The sequence below is a fragment of the Megalobrama amblycephala genome, linkage group LG11, assembly GCF_018812025.1.
Source record: "Megalobrama amblycephala isolate DHTTF-2021 linkage group LG11, ASM1881202v1, whole genome shotgun sequence".
Taxonomy (NCBI): Eukaryota; Metazoa; Chordata; class Actinopteri; order Cypriniformes; family Xenocyprididae; genus Megalobrama; species Megalobrama amblycephala.
In genome coordinates this window covers 2,708,357-2,727,004 of record NC_063054.1, presented here as the reverse complement: position 1 = coordinate 2,727,004, position 18,648 = coordinate 2,708,357, and the positions used below count along the sequence as shown (strand labels likewise).

The 18,648-nt window shown below is 38.6% G+C and overlaps 1 protein-coding gene across 1 annotated transcript in view; it reads right to left on the bottom strand.

The window, feature by feature from the left end:
* Nucleotides 1-802: 802 nt before the first annotated feature.
* Nucleotides 803-18,648, bottom strand: part of cdh2 (cadherin 2, type 1, N-cadherin (neuronal)) — a 57,332-nt gene continuing 39,486 nt past the window's right edge. The window contains exons 6-16 of the mRNA XM_048208316.1: nt 18,206-18,350; nt 17,944-18,116; nt 16,403-16,540; nt 16,129-16,314; nt 14,669-14,922; nt 13,470-13,612; nt 9,710-9,943; nt 9,374-9,607; nt 7,777-7,916; nt 5,554-5,718; nt 803-2,854 (exon numbers count right to left, since the gene is read on the bottom strand). Of these exons, the coding sequence (XP_048064273.1) occupies nt 2,648-2,854; nt 5,554-5,718; nt 7,777-7,916; nt 9,374-9,607; nt 9,710-9,943; nt 13,470-13,612; nt 14,669-14,922; nt 16,129-16,314; nt 16,403-16,540; nt 17,944-18,116; nt 18,206-18,350 (2,019 nt within the window). The 3' untranslated portion in view covers nt 803-2,647. The remainder of the gene's footprint in view (nt 2,855-5,553; nt 5,719-7,776; nt 7,917-9,373; nt 9,608-9,709; nt 9,944-13,469; nt 13,613-14,668; nt 14,923-16,128; nt 16,315-16,402; nt 16,541-17,943; nt 18,117-18,205; nt 18,351-18,648) is intronic.

Here is an 18,648-nt window from a genome sequence, read left to right as displayed (position 1 = left end):
AGACACATTCAGGGGACACCTTAGACTTATATTACATCTTTTAAAAAGACGTTCTACGGCACCTTTAAATGCTCTGGTGAGGAGATAAACATGGGGGCGGGGTCTATGCTAATAGGGCAGAGTCTATCAGCAGTTGTGGGTGACATCACATTGCATAGAAATGCCAAACGGCATTATGATTTATGGGGATTAATAAAGGAGTGGGTGGATTTTTACCATTATAGGGTCGTTGTGTTTGCCAACACACATTTATGTTCAAACACCATATAAAAGCGAATTTTGCATAATACAGTAGGTCCTCTTTAAAGCAGTCATAGTGAAGTTCTTCTCCAACAAGCCACCTCTTGATATTTCATCCGAGCAAATTTACATGTTATTTCAGCATTATTTTTAGTCACAGTGAAGTACGTCTGTCCACGCAGCTAGCATGATGTATCATTTTTCCACGTTGTGTGCATGAAATAGATGCCAAATAGCGCTTCGGTCAGTGAAAAAATAAACTGAATTATTTATTCAGTTGCTGAAATTTCAGTGCATCACTAATTTTTATGCTTATTAAGAGTAAAAAGCTTTTAGCTCAGTAACATACTAACATCAAATGCCATTGAAATCAATTGCAAGTCTCTCACGTGAAGTGCTATTTGTGATTTGCTACCCATGAGGAGCATTCTAAATCAGTCACTGATGATCTCCCATGATGCTCAGGTTCCTGCCTCAGAAGCCAGCTGCCTATCTAGGGAGTTGCTAGGCTTCGGAACAGAGCTAATACATCAATCCAGCAAAGAAAACCAACAAATCAGCATTTCCAAAATTAGACTTTTATTGGTCATTTGGGCTGCAATGGGTCATAATATCAACAAGTAATTGCAAACAGAGCCCACAGAACTCTGGACAGCCATCGTCCATTAAAAAGCTGTTAATCATCTTATGGCTGTGAGCCTCGTGAGTGGACTGGCATTGTACTTCCATCCTGCTCTTTTAATTGGCCCTCCAGTGATACACACACACACACACACGCACACACACCATTACGGTTCTCTACCAGGCAGAGACAGTTATGATGAGGGCTTAGGTCCACCATTACAGTTTAGTTCAAACATGAAGATCCCGAAGGATCGTGCGTTTAGGAGTATGGCCTCGGCGCCTCGAACGTCAGTCGACCTCTTTGATCCGTGAGAGTGGCCCGGGGGAGAAGACAATGGAAATGCAGAACGTAGCAGAGAAGAACAAAGGAAGCGGAAGGTCAACATGGAATCCTTGACGAAGGACGTCAAGCAATGAAATTAGAGAACGACGGGCAAATGGAAGGTCATTAACTGGGCGAAACGGAAAAGGAATGAAAAGGGGAGGGATGAAAACAACGGGTATCTGGACCAAACTTCTGTCTCACTTAATCGCTTTAGTCTCCTTCGAGGTGGGCATTTCTTTATTCGTGTGTAAATAAATTTCAGAAAGACTGTTTTATACGTAAAAGATAAAAACATGCAAAAATCCTTTTGTCTGTAGTCCAAATTATACATATACAAGTTCTTCACGCCCTGCTCTTCTTCGTAGACTACATCAAAAGAGGAAAAAACGAAACAAAAAACTATGTACACACCATTTAATTTACAGTGGAGTAAAAAAATGAAAGAATACCAGGCATGAAAGAATACCAGGATGACTAAGGCAGATGACATTTCAAAAAACAGAATGTTTTCATTTGCAAATTACTAAATCACTTCAAAAAATGCAGAGAAAGAGAGAGAGAGAGAGAGAGAGAAAGAGAGAAAATAAATGAACAAAACAAAGAGTTCTGCTACCAAATAATAATGCTCGTCTCCCATTTTGCAACCGGCTGCATAAGTTAACGTTTTGGTGGAAAAACAGTGAATATATATCGTGTTTTTGTTTTTTTTTTTTTAAAAAGAGAAGAAAATGCAACAAAAAAGAAAAAAAAGAAACTGAAATCTATTTTCTAGCATACTGTACAAAGCTGTTCTTTCTGTCTAGCCGCTCTCATTCTTCCACAGCCTTCGTTTTGATACGTGACGTGAACGAACAGCGTGATGTGAGAAACGCAAACAGAAGCATAAACGCCATAAACAGGCTCACGACATAAACACTCCAAAACTCTGAGCCACCAAAGCCATTGAACAGAAAAAAAAACAACATCATCAGATCATATGAACAAAGACCGAAAAAAAGAAAGAAAAATGTAAAAAACGAAACAAAAAAAAAATGTACAAAAAGGCACGTAATATCCCAGTGCTTCTGTACTGTGAGATTCAAGTGTAACTTAGCATTCATTTAACGTTCTTTAAGCGTTCCTTCATACGTTTCGTACCGATGATCCTTCAAACTTAGGCGAAAAAATCCTGGACTGAACCCAAACTAGGCAGATTTCCTTCATTAGACCCCCTCCGTCTGCAACAGAGGGCCTCGGAGAGACCTGGTTTTGTTGCCATGGTGATCTTCCTTCCACTTTCTCGTCTCTTCGTTTCTCTGTCTCTTTAGGGTATATTGGTTTCTTCATTGTTTTGATTCTGCACACTGTCCACGTCCTGCAATTAAAAAAAAAGTGCCACACTGTTTTGTTTTGATGTTGTTTCTTTTATTTTTCCTCCTCCTCCCTTGTCTTTCTGCGGTCCTGCGGTGATGGCGTAAGCTAGTCGTCGTTGCCTCCGTACATGTCGGCGAGTTTGCGGAAGCGAGGGCCCCAGTCGTTGAGGTAGTCATAGTCCTGGTCGCCTCCGCTGCTGGAGGAGTGAAGGGAGCTGAGCGATCCGGCCGTGGAGCCACTGCCCTCGTAGTCGAAGACCAGCAGGGAGTCGTACGGAGGGGCCGTGGGATCGGTGTCGGCCGCCTTCAGACCCTAGGGAACATGACGAAAACGGATGTGCTTTTAAAATACACACATTTCAAAAATAGCACACGGACATTATCTAGTACGACCGTTTACGACTCGTTTGGTACAAGCGTATTCTGTTTAAGTGAAGAGGGGGATGGGATGGAGGAAAAGAAGGAACAAAAGAGGAGGAGGGGAGGAGGATTGGGGTCGCCGTGCAAACAGATGCTGGGCTCTGGAACAGGCTAAAGCGTTTATTTATAAGCGGCTGCGTTCTGGAAATGCGCAGTCTGAGCTCGCACAATTAAACAATGAAGCACTGAATACTCTGTCGGGGCACTGGATGAGAAACAACTAAAGTGAGAAAAGGAAGGAAGGAAGGAAGGAAAGAGGAAGGAGTGACAATAGAACTGAAACCCATTAAGTAAAAGAGAGTGTGTGTGCGTCCCATCTCACACGCACTATTCTCTACTGTTTTGTAATATATGTGTGCAGGTGAATCCATTTGAATGAACACAAAGACCACTGTGGATTGACTATTATTTCCTGTTATGAAATAATGTATCTTGCCTCTCTGGAAATCTGCAGTCTCTCTAACATTTAAAATGATCCTCTGAAGCTTAACCTATGATCTTTGAACATTATAAATACTAATATATTAACCTTTTTAGTTTTATTTCATTTCTTCTATTGACTAAGCACTTGTTTGTATGCGTAGGTGCCAAACAACATGAGATATTCTCTATTTATTTGAACCGATCAAAAAATCGATTGAATCGGGTCCCGACAGGTCGTAACACACACAATTCTACCCTTATATTTAGCATTACAGCATAAAAACTGGACACAAAAGCTTGTGCTTTCTGTTTTTCACAATGATGAATTGCATTTTAAGTAATTAAATCCAATGATGGTAGGGGGGGTTTAGAGTGTGGGCACCAGGGCTTGGCATTAACTTTTTTGCTGTGGTTTTCCAATAATAGCATTTTCACTGGCCACGATTTTGACATCGATACCATAGGGAAAAACCGCCATATAGATATTTTTAATATTATCTCATAATTTGGTAGCAGGTTTATTAGGCTGCTGTCACTTTAAGACCTGATGCACAGATCCATTATACTGTTACACATGCGCTTTCTTTCTCAACTGTTTACGTTCACTTAAAACATACTGTGTTTACGTGAATACTCGCCAAGACCTGCATTTTGACATTATTTTGTGTGATTTGACTGTTTAAGCTCAATAAACAGTGAAAAAGAGCTCAATTTAGTACAGAGAGGCTTTATGTGGCACACTTTGGGTGTGAGCACAAAAGAGTGAATGAGTCAAATTAGTGAGGGGAGGAGGGTTTGTGTGTCGACTCGCTGTCGGAGAGAGAGAAAGAGCAGCTGGTATCGTGTATCTATTCTGAGCAAAATGAGTATTGGAAGCGTTTCAGATATTTCAGTATCGATATGTATCGAAAAGTTGATATTTTTGACAACAGTACATTGCACTTCGTTTATTATTTCAGATGCCATTTTAAAAGACTACAATTGAAAAAAAACGTGTATATTATATATAAATTCAACCTGCCAAAGTGGCTAGTAGGAGTGACCGCATTACACGCCCCTGCAGACATACACCCGCATTTGGCGGGTGTTAATGTCAAGCCCTGGTGGGCACCCAATGGCACAAACATAAATCAGCACCTATGCTTGCATGTTTTGTCTGTAATGATAAAAAAACGATAGAAAATATTAAAATACTGTATGATGCAGTTCTTCAGCCAAAAAAAGCTGAAATTGTCATGGTCACAACAGTTGCTTTCCCAATGTAGCATAAAGAGAGGAGCTAATCATGCTAAAGCTAGCACTTGAAACATCATTTTCTTTAAAAGGGAAACAAGTAGTATTAGGTGTGTAGTACAGCATTTCAGACGTAAGTTTAGATAGATAATGCAACAGAGGCACAAACTTTTTATAGATAAGAACACATCACTGTTGGGCAGATTCAAATGTTTGATTTACTACATGTGCCCAACCATTTTTGGTAGTGAATCAAACATCCGAATGCACGGTCAGTTTGACTGTTTAAAATTCCTCTGGTGCTGTCTAGGTAGGCAGCTCACTTGGTTTTGAAACACTGCCATATTGTACAAATAAAGTTCTATTTTTAGCATAACACTATCCAGACAGAGTGCTAACATAGACTAAACACTGTATAGACGTTCAGTTGACATAATTCTGAATCTTGAAGTCGCTTGTCCAAACAAATCTTTCTGCAGACATAAAATGACTTTAAACAAAACTCATAAGTGACAATATCTGTTCACGTTCGAACGCTGAAAAAAGCTAAAAAATCCAAACTGACGGGTTTCTTTAAAATACAGTTCGGTTGAAACGATTGGCAAACGCTGCCATATATAAAGCCTGTCTGTCTTTTAAGTGAGGCTGCTTACATTTAGCTGTAATGTTTAATTCATTACCTGATTTAAGCAGTTTCTTGCTAATCTCACACTGCTTTGAGTGCAGTCGCACTGCTTGGAGCGTGTGAGGTCTGCATGTGTGCGTGGGAGGGTGCGCATCCACAGAGTGAAGCATGAGATATTGAATCCCTGAGCCTGGCTAATGATCAACAAAACTAAAAGGACTTGCTCCAATTAACCAATCAATCACCATTAAGTCTTATCACTGGTGCCATCGAGCCATTTTATATGGCGCGACTTCAGAAGAGTGGCGTACCTCGTGGATGAACTCTCCTATGTCTCCGGGATGGGGTGCGGCCGAGCGGATGGGATAGTTGGGCTCGGAGTGCATCGGTCGCTCGTCCAGCCGGCGGATCCCGACGGGCTTGATCATGTCTGGCTCCAGAGTATCGGGCTGCTGCAGCTGGCTCAGATCATAGTCCTGAAGAAACACAGACAATCGCAAACAGGGTTAAAGGTCTGCTCAAAGCCCATGGGTTTCTGGAAACATCTGCATGCAGAATAAGGAAAGTTTTGACATTAGTAATGCCATTTAAATTTGCTTTATTCCATATGAAGGACATTCATATGGGTTTTCTTTTCAGAAGTTAGCTAAATATGATAAAACCTTGACTGTATATATACACACACACACACAGACATGCACATACACATATATACACTGCAAAAAATGCTGTTTTTGTCTTGTTTCTAGTCAAAATATCTTAAAGTTCTTAAATCAAGAAGCATTTTCTTGACAAGTAAAAATTATTTTCTTGTTTTCAGGAAAAGTAAGTCAAAATTAAGTGAGTTTTTCCTTAAAACAAGCAAAATAATCTGCCAGTGGGGTAAGTAAAATAATCTTATATCAAACCAAAAATAAGCTATATAATCTTGTTTTCAGTTTGGATTAAGATTATTTTACTTACCCCACTGGCAGATTATATATATATATATATATATATATATATATATATATATATATATATATATATATGTATGTGTGTGTGTGTGTGTGTGTGTGTGTGTGTGTGTGTGAATATAATGATATATACACACATTTATTATATAAACACAAACTTTTATGTTAGAGACAATTAATCACAATTAATCTATTTGAAAGCCCTAAATAAAATACTTGAAGTACATCTACATAAAAAAATAAATAAAAATTTTACACACAAAAATGTAAAAAAAAAAAAAAAAAAAAATGTATTCATTCTGATATTTCATTTCTTGTAGGTTAGCGAGTTGTCATAAATAGCTTTATATCCACCTTATTTTGCAATGCCAAAGTAAACTATTTTTCTGTGAATTTGAGAGACTTAACTGCTATAGGTAAATAACTAGAAGAATAACAAGTGCAGTAAACAGCACTATTTCTGTGCTACAAGTGTTCATAAAATCATAAAACGAGTGTTTATGATTATGATAATTCGTTAAAATAATGTGAAACTTTACCAGTTTGCAAAATCAAGCAAAATATCAGACTGTTTTTATACTGCTAAAATAACTGGAAGCACATTCAAGTTACAAAATGGCCACGCCTGCTGTTACCTTAAATATTAAGTGGATAAAAACAATCAAACTCTATGGTATTTCTTCCTTTACATAGCTAGCTGATAGAGGAAAGTATGCTTCAAATTTCGATTTGCCACTACATTTTAAAATCAGCAGGGTCAGTGTACTTCAATTTTTTTTTTTTTTCATGCCTGTCATTGACCGCACTAATTGGTTGGTCCACTATGTGGCAATACTCACAGTTGGCTTGCTGTTTTCAAGAACTACTTGAAGAAGACGATGGAAAATGGCATTAAAATGAACCAAAGAAGAAGGTGGAAACAACAAAAATGGATATGCATGAGGTTAGAATATACCCGTGACAAGTTTAAAAGATGTCTGTAAGTTCTCACTTATTACTTTGAAAAGCTAGAACAGAAGAGGCAGGTGGAAATGCAGTATACCCCGGGCTTAAGTGCATTACTAATGGTTTTCTTTAGATTTAATGTTTTAATTAAAGCTGAAAAATGCCAAATGGTTCCTTTGGGAGTTTAGGGATAGAAAATATCATTAACTCGTAAAACCATAGAATTGTCTCCAAAATGATAAAACTGAAAATGTGTGTTGTGTGTATGTGTGTCAGCTTAGCACTGAGACACTTTACAAAAAGCAAAGTCTGACTCAAATGCAAATCTACAAGTCTCACACATACGTGCTCACACCACCAGGGAAAGCAGGAACTGTTTCATCAATTTAAATTTAGTCTCTAGCATTCTCTGACTTATAATCAGCATTACTTGCAAAATGAATGCTGAAAATTAGCCATCGAGATTTCAAACCGCACCACACAGCTCAAATTAAAATCGTGACCATTTAACGACTGCTTAAAATGAAACTTTTTAACATGTTTTTATTAAACAAGCTATACTGTCTCGTTATTCTTAGCCGAAATGATTCTGTATGCCCGGCAGCGGTAGCAGTGGAGAGGGAGCGCATGTACCTGGTCTTCCTCTCCGCCGCCCTCCTCGTCGTATTTGAGTATGTTGTCTCGCACGTCGTCCTCTGGATCGATCAGCAGCTGCTTGGCCTGTCTCTCTTTATCCCGTCTCTTCATCCACATCACAAACATCAACACCAGCACTGCACAGAGAGAGAGATCAATATAAAACGAGTAAAATGACTTGAGATCAGACAGTTATAGGTGCAGCGAGTAATTTTTAGCACCACCAACCAAAATGGACAAATCTCCAAGCTCCGCCCCCTCAGTTACTGTTGCTTGCTCAGACAAGCTTCAGAGATTTCCGTGATTTTTCAGTAAAATGAGCTAGTAAAAACTGGATTGATATTATTCAGCTATTCTGTTAAGTATTATATCTGCCGTTTTCTTTAAAGTTTAACAGGTAAATTAACACAAGTAATGCGATTTAAAACCGTACAGATGGAGAATCTGAAATGCGCGAGAGCGAATCGTAAGCTGTGTCTCCATCCGAGCTGCAAATTTAATTTAAACGGAAAACAGTTTCTACATCCCACGTGTACGTGAACCAAATTGTCACTTCCATGGAAGTTTGAGCAAAATAGAAATGGAAGTTGTGGCCACTGGGAAACTACTGTGGCTCTTTTATTAAACGTAATAAATTACTTTAGAGTGCAGAGACATTCTGAGAAATCTCATCGCTAATGAATGGAGGGAAAATGGCTTCTTTTTGGGGGGCATGTCGAACAGTTTTGGTGGTGACAGTAACCAATCATTTTAGCTTTGGCAGCGTTTCATGAAGTCCAGAGCCATATTTATGCAATGAGATTGGTCCAAAGTGAATTATTCAGTCACATCTCAAAGCACATGACGTTTTTATGCACATCCAGAAATTTATTCTATAAATGTTTCTATCGTGTTTATGTCTTCTTACTGAATAAAGCATTTATCCACTTCAAGTGTGCTTATAATATTTTTTATGCACATTTTTTGAAACTTCACTTCTTGGTGTTTCCATCAAGAATTTTTTTTAAATAAAATATTAAATAAAAATATGCAGATAGAAATCCAGCTAAAGTCAACCGTAAAGAGAAAAGCATCATTTGATTTTGATTCAACTGAAAACATTGGTGTAAGTGAACAGAGCCATAAAGCCGCCTCTCGGTACTAAATTGAGTTATTTTTTCGCTGCTTATTGCACTTAAACAGTCAAATACACACAAATTAATGTCAAAATGCCGAGTATTCACGTAAACACAGTCAGTATGTTTTAAGTGAATGTAAACGCATGTGTAACAGTATAACGGATCTGTGCGTCAGGTCTTAAAGTGCTGCCAGATTATGATAATATTAAAAATATCTGCAGTATATGTCAGTTTTTCCCCATGGTATCGATCTCAAAATTATGGCCAGTGAAAACCACTAGCCACAGAGGCTGCTGCACAAAAAAAGTTAATGTCAAGCCCTGAACAGAACTGTTCCTATCATTTCCACAACAGTCTTTTGTGACTATATCGCCTCCAAGACCAAAAACAGATCACATGTGCCTGACAGAAATGTGACCGACTGATAAGAACTCCACTGCCTGGAAGAAACAATCTCTGTCTGGTGTGTGTCTTACCCAGCAGGATGATGATGCAGATAAGAATGGCGATGATGGCTCCGGTGCCCAGCCCGGCTGCCATGATGCGTTCCATGTCCACGCAGTCGCCGTGGTGATCGCACTGGCACACTTTGATGCGCAGGTAGGTGGTGTTGGACATGGGCAGGTTACCCGAGTCTGTGATGCTGATGGGCAGCTCGTATATCCCACTTTCCAGGTAACTAATTTTCAGACTTAACTGAGCGTGATCGCCTACAGACCAACCACAAGTATGACAAAACACACACGTCAGATAAAGTCTGGCAAGAAAAATAAAACCATAATTGAGCGTTTTGATAAAGAGTTGTGGCGTACCACTGATTCGAGTCAGTGTCCAGTTCCTGCGGATGTCAGAGGGTCGGTTGGGCAGTTCGAAAGCATAGGGCCCAGCGTTAAGGTTGAGGTCTCCGTCTACGGCTGTGATATTGATGGCGTTGGGTTCAGGACGCTCGCACACTTCTGCTTCTTGAGGGAAGACTCGAGGTGCGTTGTCGTTTATGTCCAGCAGGTAGATCTGCAGGGTTCCCGTCCCGCTCGCAGGGGGGACACCTGTCGACGGACAGAAGGGAAAAGAAGGAAAAGTTAATACAAACATCATCTCATGTAGGCAAACTTCTGACTAAGAATAGTCAACTAATCACATTTTAAAACTCTTAAACACTATTTTCAACACGAAAACGGAAGATGTTTAAAGATGTCTAAAGATGCAATAAACTGACTTGTTTACCCTGTTTACCCCTGGTATTAAGATGCGTTTTGGTCATTTGGATCACAAGTTGTTTACACCTGGTGTTTTAATCCATCTTTTTTGTTCACTTTCAACCACTTCTGTCCTTATTTCTTCGAGGATGGACAGTGTTGGCTTCTTTAACACTGCAGCCGAGGGCTGTTTTTCATGTCCACGGGTTGAAGTAACCCCTAATAACATGATATTTAGCCCCTGGAATGCAAATTTTACCTGGGGGAACCCTGCCAAAAAGCATATTTTACCCCCCAGAACAAAATTTTTACTCAGGGACCCCCCTTGAAACGCGATCGGGCTTGTTTAGGACTAGCTTTGTGTAGAAATTTGGTTTTGAGTTTTGTTGTGAAAACCTGGCAACCCTGTCTATGGGTTGATAAATGTATGGGTTTTTCAGATCTTTCAATCTAATGGATGAAATAAGCTCACGCAATTTACATATGAACGCACCCGGAGACGATGGAAAAAACACGCGGAGAGCTTCAGCTTTCGTTTCTGCTCTGACATTAGGAGTGTGTGTCAGAAATCAGGAATGGTGAGAGAACATTGTGCTTGGTACATTTTTCAACGTTTCAACATTTTTCATCTTCAACCCAAACTTGGATCTTCAAAGTTTAAATCCTGTCTGGCTAGAGCTCTTCCCATGATGTTTACGCATTAGGTCAGTAGGCGAAGAGTAGATGGTCTTTTGTGGCTTTTCAAATACATTCGACTACATGAGCGTTTATAACAGTCAATACAACAATCCGGTCGAATGCGTTTTAGACTACCTCTGGAAGCGGTTGAGAGTGGAGAAACTCAAAGCGTCTGTTTATACCTGTATTTAGCACCATCCACTTGTGATCCGACCTAAACACATCTTAATACCAGGTGGAAACAAGGCCTTCAAGATTATTCCATACAACCCTTGCTGTATATTGCACGTTCTTGTTTGCAATATGCTTCATGACTATGAATGTTTCGTGGGCGTGACATTTGAGCCTGAGACTATTAGTTGAAAACTGACAATACAGATGAACCACAGCAGTTTAATGACTTTAAGTTCCTCTCATCTGAGTTGGTTGGCATGATAACTCATTTATAAACCATAATGCACAGTCTATAAGATCCAATCATCCTGCCCACATCCATGAAATGTCTGCAAACCAGAGCCCTTATAACCAGCACAGACTGGACCATCACTACTTAGAAAAGAGCTTAGTTTCTGTTTCAACAAGAGTAACAAGACCTTTCGACTTCACTGATCTTTAAACAAAGAACAAGAGACAGGCAGGCTGATGGAGCTGCGGCTTTCTCTTCTACTCCTGCTGGCATTCGCAGCACATTTTTTAATCCGTTCCAGGCTGAAAACAACTAAATCAAGTACGACTAAGTATCCTTAATTTATTGAATCAGGTGTGTGAATCAGCATTGAACTAGTTGCGAAAAGCCTTCTTTGTGGGAAAGGGTTTCGATCAACAGCACACAAAGATTTAACTGAGCTGAGGCAGGAATTCACTAAGAATGCTAAGTTAGCGTTGCTTATTTCTAAGTCTGCATTGTTTTAGTGGATTGTTTTGTTTTAGCAAACTTACAAATTTAATTATGCAACTTAGGTAAGAGCACAGACACCCCCAAAAAAATCTGTTCTGAAGTCAGTTTGCACAATGCAACTTTTGTTCCACAAAGTAACTCTGCTTAACTACTATAGCACAAATTAACTAGCTAGTCACAAGAGTTTCCTGAAAATGTAGTAACTTTGTCACATATAAAAACATGTTGGTTCAACAATGTAGAACTGTGGTAAATGACATCACACAGGAGATGGAGTAATAACTTCTGCTATTTAATTGGTTTTGAGATTGAATTAACGTCAGATTTTTTGCTATAAGATCACTTTGCTATTGTTGTTCTCTAGAGTTTTGCTTGATTTACTCCAACCACACAACTTTGTGATGCTGTTTGCAAATGTTCGTTGGAACTATGGTTTCAGGAAACACAGAATCATTGAATTATGTTGGTAATGGCGGAACTTGCGACCGTACACTCTAAAAAATGCTGGGTTAAAAATAACACAAGTTGGGTTAAATATGGACAAACCCAGCGGTTGGCTTAAATGTTTGACCAACCTGCTGGGCAGTTAACTCAACTATTGTTTAAAAATTACTCTATGACTGGCTTAAAATGAACCCAAGATTGGTTGGAGATTAAAAATCAGACACATAATTACTAGAGGCAACAATAATAATCAAAAGGTGAACAATTAATAAGAAATTTAATAAATTATTATTTATTAAACCTATTAATAAATGTTCACTTCTCAAACATATTAATAAATGTTAATTTCCAACTTATTTTGGGTTCATTTTAAGGGAGCAATACAGTCATTTTTAAACAATAGTTGAGTTAGCAGGTTGGTCAAACATTTAACCCAACTTGGGCTGTTTTTAACCCAGCATATCTGTATCTGGCAAACAATGCTTTTGGGAAATGCACCCCAGATCTGTTCCGAGTGCTCGGTTGTGATGGATGCAGCAGTCTACAATAATGTAAAACCTTTTCTGTAACTGTACAGCATCACTGCACCACTGCGATCTACCTTTAAAATACTGTCTGCAGCACACAGCTGGATACAACGCTCTTCTCCATAATTTAATCAATTACATTTTCAGTGATTGCTAGGAAATGTACACAAACATCCCTTTTAAATAAGTAATTTTTTAATTAAATAAAATTGCTTAATAAAATTAACCCCTGCTTTCCAGCGCAATGATAATTGCATGCAAGTAGTTGATTTCACGCAAACAGTGCTGATCTATAACAAGCCTAATTTGCATAGAAAGGTGTGTTTGTGCTAAAAGAATGGCAATGACTTCATTTACATACAGTTCATTGCTATTTCAGCACATTTAAACTGGTTAACAGGTGGGATTTTGCACTCAGATACCGCATACAAAAATGGCACAACTGTTTAGTGAGTGTTTCTGGAGACAAGCTTTCAAATTTACAGCGTGTGTGTGAGAGGGGGTTTGTTTCAGAGCTCTGATGCAGCGAGAATGTTAAACACCACAGCAGAATAGGGCCTAGCAGACTTCTGTAGACTCTTTCACACAGCGGGTAGTGTATGTGCATATGGGAGAGGCTGCTTCAAAGAACAACCCAAAGAAAGTGAGCACATAGACATTCAGAATGAGTTTGCATATGTTGTTGGTGTGATCATTAACATGGATGTGTGGGCACGCGTATATCTCTGAGTTTGCTCGGTTGCAATTTCTCCCTACAGCTAAAATCAATGGAATCACTCAATCTCAACTGCTTCTGCATATATACACATACAAACACTGTTGCTCCTACCGTTGTCAGAGGCCATAAATGTGGCATTGTAGAGGTTGTTTTTAACATAGGGAGACTCTCGGTCCAAAACAGCAATTGTGGAAATTCGTCCATTGTTGGGGTCGATCTCCAGCCAGTTGGCGGGGTCAAACAATTTAGAGTACCTTTAATACAAAAACACACCAAACAGAGATGGTTAGCATTCACATTTTCATACAGTAACCACTGAAATGGGAGAAACATTACAAAACACAATGTTTATATACTTTTATACTGGCCTACTATTTCTGCAGTATATACTATGTATACTACATTTGTCAAACTGCACTGTGTTTAACTTAACCTTCCATTTCCAGTGTGACCAGTGTAGTTTTTGTTAACTAAAACTATTAAAAATTGTTTTTGTTAATTGAAATAAAGCGGGAAAAATATATAAATATTACAAGAAAAACTTAAACTTACCAAACTTAAATTAAAATTAGAAACTGAAATAAATAGGTTTAAGCTGAAGTGCTGAAATGACTAACACAGAAATAAAAATAAATAAAGCTATACAGAAATATTCAATTAAAATGAAATTAAATATATTCAAATGATTCAATCAATTCTATAATACTGAATAAATAAAACTAAACAATGAGTGTAAATATTGTAAAAATAGTGTAAACATCGGAATTAGTGACAATTTTTAACATATGCTATTTGACAGCACATATATTTTATAAATACTGTTTATAAATAATAATTTTTTTGAGAATGATAACTGGAAATCTTTTGTTAAATAAAACATGCAACATAATGAGGTCATGTGACAACAATGTAGCATAGTAGTTTAATCATTTATCATTGCATAATGCCGACTCTTTTTCACATTATTTAAAAAAAAAAAAAATTATACTGTGAAATATTCAATAAGTAATAAGCTAGTATTTCTTTATGAACATAGGCATTATATACACCATATTCATGGCCATTCATTTTACATGACTTTGTTCTTCTTTTTGCTCCTGCGCCTTTAAGACTTCTGTATGTAAATAACCTCTGACATGATTGACTGAGCGACAATTTCTGAGTGATACATTCCTGCAGCTTAGTTTCCACAAATGTTCTGGGTGGACTAGCAAGAAAGCTTTGCTTTGTTCTTCATAGTGCATAAAACTCTCCAATTTCAAAAAATCCTTTCCAACCGTGTGTGTAGATGCATGTGTGTGTTTCAGTACCTAATAGTCTGCTGCATATATCTGTCTGGATCATGAGCAGTAAAAGTTGTTAGACTCGACCACTGCGGAAGCCCCTCCTCCAGTCTGATCTGTTTGGGGTTGGGGTCAAAGTTCGGGCTTTCGTTCACATCGATGACACGTATGGACACGGTGGCTGTAGACTGGCGGGTGCGATGGATCCCGCTTGCCAGCGGCACTTCATTTTCAGCGACAACAGTCAGCATGAATGATCGATTCATCTCAAAATCAATTGGCTGTACATAAGGACACACACACACACACACACACAATCAAGTTAAAGGAGCTGTTAGGGAAAAGAATCAAAATGATACAATGAATGGATTGTGTTGCAATTAAATACACAGAGGAGAAATGTTTGAATAATAATTAATGAATGACTCATTCTCAATTAGGATAAACCATTAACTCAGCTGAACAGCAGGTGGAAGCTGTTTCCATGGAGACCGTCTTTTACTCTGTATTTGAACCCGTGCCTATGAGCCTCTAGTGAGATTCTAGCGAATAGCAACACAACCCATTTACGGTGTTTATTCAACAGTTTAGGGCTGCACGACTAATCAAAATTAACCCGAAATCGCGATTTGGCTAAGCGGGGTTATGGAAACGCAATGGCTGCGATTATATTTTATGCGCAGCTTGTCAGTGAAGCACGGCTCTGTGATCAGTAGTAAATGATGCTGAAAGCACTGCGAGTTTGAGTCGCTTATAACGTGCATTTGAAAAAGCAAAAAACATCTTTCCAAACATGAGAAGCATTTATGAACCTCTTGTCCAACAAAAGACATATTCTATACAATAGAATAAAAGCTATGTCGATTAGCATTGCATTATAAATATACTTTATTATCATGAAAAAAACAGATGAGGCTTGAAGAACTCAGATTAACCATAAATTGTGTTTATTAGTTATGATTAATCAATCAAAGTGTTTCAATCTTCTGTTTATTAAGCTACAGCGATAGTATGATGCACATTGGAATGACGTGCGTTATCGTACTTCTGTAGGGCGTATTTGGAGTTTCTGCTCAAGAGCGCCCTCTGGCTTTCAGATGGAGCAGCATTTACTACTGATCACAGAGCCGTGCTTCACTGACAAGCTGCGCATAAAAAATCACAGCCTTTGCCAAATCGCGTTTGGTTCGTTTCGATTAATTGTGCAGCCCTACAACAGTTAAAATTGGTCCACGGATCTGATTGGCTGAGCAGAGTGCTGAGACTTTTCACTTTTTGTATCTCTCTGCTTATCTGTGTATGCAGCAATTCAGACAAAAGTATGTGAGGGATGCGGACTAAAGTGTTGAGTCCCTTGAGTGATTTTCCCTTATGAGTGAGCAGAAAGTAGCGTAAAACCCAAAGTGGATCTGGAGCGGAATCGTTCACATATTCCAGACCTGATCTGTCACAGTATGTTCATTTCTCAGTAAGTTTGAGAGTGTTACCTTGACGACTGTGACAAGGCCTTCATTGGTAACGGGGTCAGTGGGGATGGAAAAGCGTCCGGTTGGATCCCCAGATATGATCCTGTACACGGCATTCCAGGCGGGAGTCCCCGGTTCATCTTTGTCAGTCACGGTGAGATTCGTCACTATCACATTCACACGGTTCTCTGGGACCTCACCATGGAACTACAGAGACAGACAGAGAGAGATCGATTTTCAGCAAAGATGGCTTTCGCGAGACGCGTGTTCAAGTGTCTCTGTGTGTGTCACTCACAGTCTCTCGGGTAAACTCCGGAGCGTTGTCATTGACATCCAGCAGGCGTATGACAGCAGTGGCGGTGTTGGACAGACCATACGTGGGGTTTCCCTCCATATCGGTAGCCTGAATGATCAGGGTGTATTGAGGCACCTTCTGCTCGGCACAAAAAATAAAACAAGTTGGGTTGAAAACACAAGAAGGAAATGGTTTACATGCAGTTCTGTAGACACATGCAGTGGTTCTCAACTCGATGTGGAATATGGGAAGCATTGTGTTTGCATCTTATTACTTAAAAAACTGTTGTTACTATTAAAAATAGTTTTCAGTGATTGAAATAAGGCTGAAATAAAAATATATAGGCTATATTAGATGAAAAACAAATTTTAAAAAATAGAAATATTGCTTCAGCAAATAACAAGTTCTAGAATTACTAAAACTAAAACTGAAATAAAAATAAATTAAAGCTATAAGAAATTGTTTGAAAACAATAAAAAATACAAAAGCACAAAATTAGCACATAAAAAATAAAAAGCACATAAAACTTAAATTAAAATTTAAAAGCTAAAACTTAAATAACTAATTCATAACATTTAGAAATACTATATTAAAGGGTTAATTCACCCAAAACTGAAAATTATCCCATAATTTTCTCACCCTCAAGCCATCCTAGATGTATATGACTTTTTTTCTTTCAGATGAACACAATCATATATAAAAAAATATACAGGCTCTTCCAAGCTTTAAAATGATAGTAAATGGGGGTCGTGATTTTTAAGCCCCAAAAAGTGCATCCATCCATCATAAAAGTAATCCATACGACTTCAGAGGGTTAATAAAGGCCTTCTGAAGCGAAACAATGTGTTTTTGTAAGAAAAATATCCATATTTATAACTTTATAAACTATAATATCTGGCTTCCGATAACGGCTGTACGCAAATCTAGTTCTGGCGCAAGAGTGACCTCTGACCTTACGTATGACGTAGGAGTATCGTAAGCTTATGCGCCTCTCGCGGTTCAAACAAATAGGGCTGGGCAACAAACTCAAGCTCCATATCTGTTATAATCGTCTGACATTTCTCTTTAATTCCTGTTTTAGACTTCTAATTTTTGACGGGTGTTTTGATTTGCTCTATCCTCTGGGCTTCCGACTCGCATACGGCCATTACCGGAAGCCAGTTATTATAGTTTACGAAGTTATAAATATGGGTATTTTTCTTACAAAAACCCATCGCTTCAGAAGGACTTTATTAACCCCCTGGAGTCGTATGGATTACTTTCATGATGAATGGATGCACTTTTTTGGACTTCAAAATCTAAGGTACCATTCACTACCATTATGAAGCTTGGAAGAGCCAGGATATATTTTAATATAATTGTGTTTGTCTGAAAGAAGATAGTCATATACACCTAGGATGGCTTGAGGGTGAGTAAATCATGGGAAAATGTTCATTTTTGAGTGAACTGACCCTTTAATATATAAATAATTATAAAATAACTGGTTTTGAACCTCTGTTGTGTATTTCTGATATTCTGCTATAGCACACACTTCCTCGTACCTCACGGTCCAGGCCTGCAGCTACAGTGATGATTTTGCCGGTCTTGTTGTTGATAGTGAACATATTGGAGGAGGGGCTTTCGGGGGTCTGTGAGAGGATCTTGTATCTGAGCATCCCATTGGCTGTATTTGGGTCATCCTTATCCTGGGAGGTCACCGTCATTACAAATGTACCTAGAAGCGAGTAATAAATGTCAGTTTTCACTCCATTGGTGAAGGTGTGTGGAATAAACTGTGTCAAAAGCGTGAACGTGTGTGTGTACCTGGTTTGGCGCCCTCATCCACGGTTCCGTTCCAGATCTGGTGTGTGAACTCGGGCCGGTTGTCGTTCATATCGATGACATTGATGATGATGTCAATGGGGTTCTCCATCTGGTTCCCATTGATGTCCACGGCATGAGCGCGTAGCTGTGAATGCAAACACACACACTTATAGTCACCGTTTACATGAAAACTCCTCATGAAAACAAAAGCTGGAACAATAAACACACAAGTCTACATCTGAGCAGCTACGCAAACAACATCTACCCTTTCACTGTTATTTTGATTCGAAATTACACTACAGTTCAAAAGTTTGGGATTGGTATGTTCTTATATATATATATATATATATATATATATATTTATTTTAAAGGTGCCCTGGAATTGAAAATTGAATTTACCTTGGTATAGTTAAATAACAAGAGTTCAGTAAATGGAAATCTCT